Source organism: Garra rufa, chromosome 21 (genome assembly GCF_049309525.1).
Source record: "Garra rufa chromosome 21, GarRuf1.0, whole genome shotgun sequence".
Taxonomy (NCBI): Eukaryota; Metazoa; Chordata; class Actinopteri; order Cypriniformes; family Cyprinidae; genus Garra; species Garra rufa.
The window spans coordinates 34,337,464-34,341,620 of NC_133381.1; the positions used below are offsets into that span (position 1 = coordinate 34,337,464).

Consider the following 4,157-nt stretch of genomic DNA (forward strand, 5'->3'; position numbering starts at 1 on the left):
TTGGATTATTGATATAATGTGGGATGTTTGTTTGTTTAAGTTTAGCCTTGAAGTAGCTTCTTATTTGTTTCATACACCATAAAACATAAAACTGTCATGGAAATGCTAGTAGTATACCAAATATCATCTGAATATTTTTTTTTTTAAGTTTTAAAAAAAAGCTGATTTTTTTCTGATTTTAACACATTTTTTATATTTATCATATAATGGGAAATTAGTAATTATAGGGAATAATGATAATTTATCATTTCAACACTTTTTTTTTTCTCAGCTAATTAAATACACAAAAGAGTGGTTATAATATATCCTAGAATGACTGTTTTATTAAAAAGCTTTTCTTCCTATAAAACCATCCCAGAAGACAGAACATTTCCCCTAATTGAAGAATCGCCCATACAGGAACAGTGTCCAAGCGCCACCTTCAGTATTTTATTAAGAGAGAGTGTGGAGAGCGAGAGAAAACAGATAAATGTTTTGATAACATACGACTCGCTCCTATAGTCTCACATCGTGCGGGATTCTGCAACATTTGGTGCGAACGGTTTGTTTGGTTTCGCTTGTTTACGTGTTGACACTCGCATTCCCGTTCAGTTTATCTAGTGATATGCGCGTCTCGCACAGCGTGGGTCCAGACGGGAGCGCGTTAAGGGTTAAAGCGCGCTGCATGGAGTCTGTAGGGCGGAGTGGAGAGGATGTGATTGGAGCGCTACTCATGATGTCATGTACATGAAAAAGCCAAGAAGTAGTTAAGAAGGCGGCTTGTAACTCTGGAAAGAGTGGGTGAACCTTTGAGGCGCAGAGAGCAGACGCACGCGGGTGATATTCTGGACTGACAACATACGGCAACGGCACCATGGTGCAGCAAACGGACAACAGCGAAACGGACAGCATGTCCAGAGAAGCCACCGACTCCGACGAAAGTGAATTCATGGTTTCGATAAACCCAGACTGGTGCAAGACAGCGACCGGACACATAAAGCGACCGATGAACGCGTTTATGGTGTGGTCTAAAATCGAGCGGAGAAAGATCATGGAACAGTCTCCAGACATGCACAACGCCGAGATCTCCAAACGCTTGGGGAAGCGCTGGAAAATGCTGAAGGACAGCGAAAAGATACCTTTCATCAGGGAAGCCGAGAGACTCCGGTTGAAACACATGGCTGATTATCCTGACTACAAGTACAGACCCAAGAAGAAACCAAAGCTGGACAGTTCCTCCAAACCCTCAGCCCCGTCTCCAGAGAAGTCCTGCAGCAAAATGTCCAAGAACTCCAAGAAATGTCCCAAACTCAAAACGAACAAGACGGGAAGCAAATCATCTCACGGCTACGGAGATGAGTACGCTTTTAAGAGCATGAAAGTTTCAAAGACTGTCATTAAAAGTGAATTCACGGATGAAGACGACGACGACGACTCCGAGGAGGACTCCTCTCGAGTTCGGGTGAAGGAGGAGGAAGAGGATCCGATCCGAGCCTACAATGTAGCAAAAGTTCCCGCCAGCCCAACTTTGAGCTCGTCTACAGAGTCCGAGGGCGCCAGCATGTACGAAGAGGTCCGAAACAACAGACTCTTCTACAATTTCAAAAACATCACCAAGCAGAGCACAATGTATCCCGCATCCGTCTCACCAGCATCCTCTAGGTCAGTTTCCACTTCTTCCAGCTCGAGCGAAGACGCGGACGACTTGCTTTTTGACTTCAGTTTGAACTTCGCCTCCTCCGCGCAAAGCTCGGAGCTGGGCAACCAAAACCCAGGGAATCTCTCCCTCTCTCTGGTGGATAAGGAGTTGGAGTCTTTTAGCGAGGGCAGCCTGGGCTCCCACTTTGAATTTCCAGACTATTGCACGCCTGAGCTCAGCGAAATGATAGCTGGGGACTGGCTCGAAGCGAACTTTTCTGACTTGGTTTTTACATACTAAATAAGACAAGTAATAACATACGGGAGAGGTATAATGCTCTATTCTGTACGTATGTCTTTCCCCTGCCTTCATCTGGTGGTCCACCTATAGGGGATTTGAGAATGAGGCAAGTATGGCAAGCCGTTTTAACATTTATTTCCTTAAACTATAGTATCTATGTAGTACCATCCAAAAGTGACTTTACTGTTTACTTTATAGTACTTATTCCTGTGCTACTAGTCACTATTCTAGTACTAACATTTCTTACCTCACTTGTTACAGAATAGCTTTTTAATAGTTTAATTCAAAATGCAACAAGTAACAACACTAGTTTCTAAAAATTTAGGACTAGTATCTTTTAAAAAAAAATATTGGTACCTAATGAAAACAGCAACGGAATAAGTTTTAGGCAGTATTTAATAAGATACTAGTCACAGTGATAAAAAAAAAAAAAAAAAAATAGATACTGGTTAGTTTGAAGGAATACATGTTAAAATGGTTTGCCATAGGAGGGGAGAGGTTTGGGGAATTAGATGCTCATGAAGCTGGTACTGTAGCAAAAAAGAAAAAAGTCTGCAGACCTTTTTTTCTGGCAGCATGACAGGGTTTTATGGATTTTTCTGTAGGTCTACAATTACTGTTCAACTAAAGCGGACCACAAAGGGAAAATCTGAGAACTTCTATGCATCTTATACCCTCTTTCTAACTGCAGGGAGCTGAAAATGTAAAGACTGTGGACTGACTCAAAGCAAATCTGTGAACTATTACTGTTCAGGACGTTTCTTTCAAACGTTGTTTAGTCATTTCTAAATGCCGGAACTTTTTTTTTTTTCTTTTCTTTTTTGAAACTGATTCTGTTTACCTACTGGTTTGAAACTTAAGCAGCCTAAACCTCCTTAGAGTTGCAGGTGTTAGAGGAAGCATTTTGATACATAACAGACCTCATCTTTTTAAAAGAAAGCAAACTATTTTCAGGCATATTTTTGTACAGTTCAAAAGGGAATGTTCTTACTGGGCACTCAGTGAGTTTCAGGCACTTCTTCCCTTTATCATTTGTTTTAAGCATGCAAGGGAGTCCTGGTTTAAGGATTAAGTTTAAATTAAAACTTGCATCAAAAATGCCTTGTGATTTTAAGCTAGGTTTTGTACAGCTGTAGATCAAATTTGTTGAGTATTTGTAGAACATATGGCATTGGGGAGGGGGGAGATGCATACCTCAGTGCTGGTATTAGTTTCAAGATTGTATATGTACTGTAAAATAGTAAAGTTAGGAGTTTATGTATATCATACTCGTGATATGTGGATGGGTCCCAGATCGCAGGTGTGAGACTGGATTTTTTTTTTCTTTCTAATGGCACATACTGTTTCCCCTTCATTTTTTTTGTGCAATATATTTACTTGTAAATGCAGACCATCTACATTTTTTTTGCATTTTTGTAGCAAAATGATGGACGGGCAGACTTTTGCTCTGTCAACATCATTATTTGTCATGATGCTGAAGTCATTGATGAATAAAGAAATCAGCTGGAACTGATCGTAACTGAATATGGTCACATGGTGTGCTTTTCTGTGGAGGAAAAAAAAACACCATTTCTCTTGAAACTCACCCACAAAAATTGGACAATTCATGTCCTGCAACCAATTTAAAAAAAATGACTCATTTTTGAAAGTGTGCCATAATGGGCAAATAATGAATGTCGGTGGTCTGGCTGAAGAAAAACCAAGAAAGCAAAAAAAGTTACATTCCATATCCTCGTTTCATATGATGAAACATTTCATTTTTGACTTAAGACTGCCGTCTTTTCTATTAAAAAACGACACCACCACCACCAACAACAACAACCATAAACCTGTATTTTTGTTTCTTGCACTTAAACATATTTTGTTTATTTTTATGTGGGTCTTACATGAAGTCTGTTTTGATACAAGGTTTGGAATATGATGGACTCTTTGCCAGGGAAAAATGGTGAAGTACAAGGCAGTCTAGCCTCACATTCCAAATGTGAACCTCTCTTTGACTCATCTTTTAATAAACAAATACTTACCACCATAAAATCTCCTCTCAATTTGTTAAATGAAATGGTGATGTCATTGTTTGCATTGTAATGAGTGGGCTGTTCATAGAAATGGGTCAAACCCTATACATACAGATATACAGATTTTGCTTTACAAATATACATCTTTCCTGGCAGGAACCAGTAAAAACCTACCAGTTTAAATCAAAACAATGCTTCCGCTTCTTCCGTTCGAGGCAACGGCC

At 39.8% G+C, this 4,157-nt stretch overlaps 1 protein-coding gene across 1 annotated transcript; it reads left to right on the top strand.

Moving 5' to 3' along the window:
• Positions 1-766: 766 nt before the first annotated feature.
• On the top strand, positions 767-3,936 carry sox11a (SRY-box transcription factor 11a). Its single transcript, XM_073826709.1, is given in 2 exon segments — positions 767-1,813; positions 1,815-3,936. Coding segments are annotated over 2 exon segments (1,011 nt in total). The 5' UTR covers positions 767-853; the 3' UTR covers positions 1,866-3,936.
• The last annotated feature ends 221 nt before the right edge of the window (positions 3,937-4,157 follow it).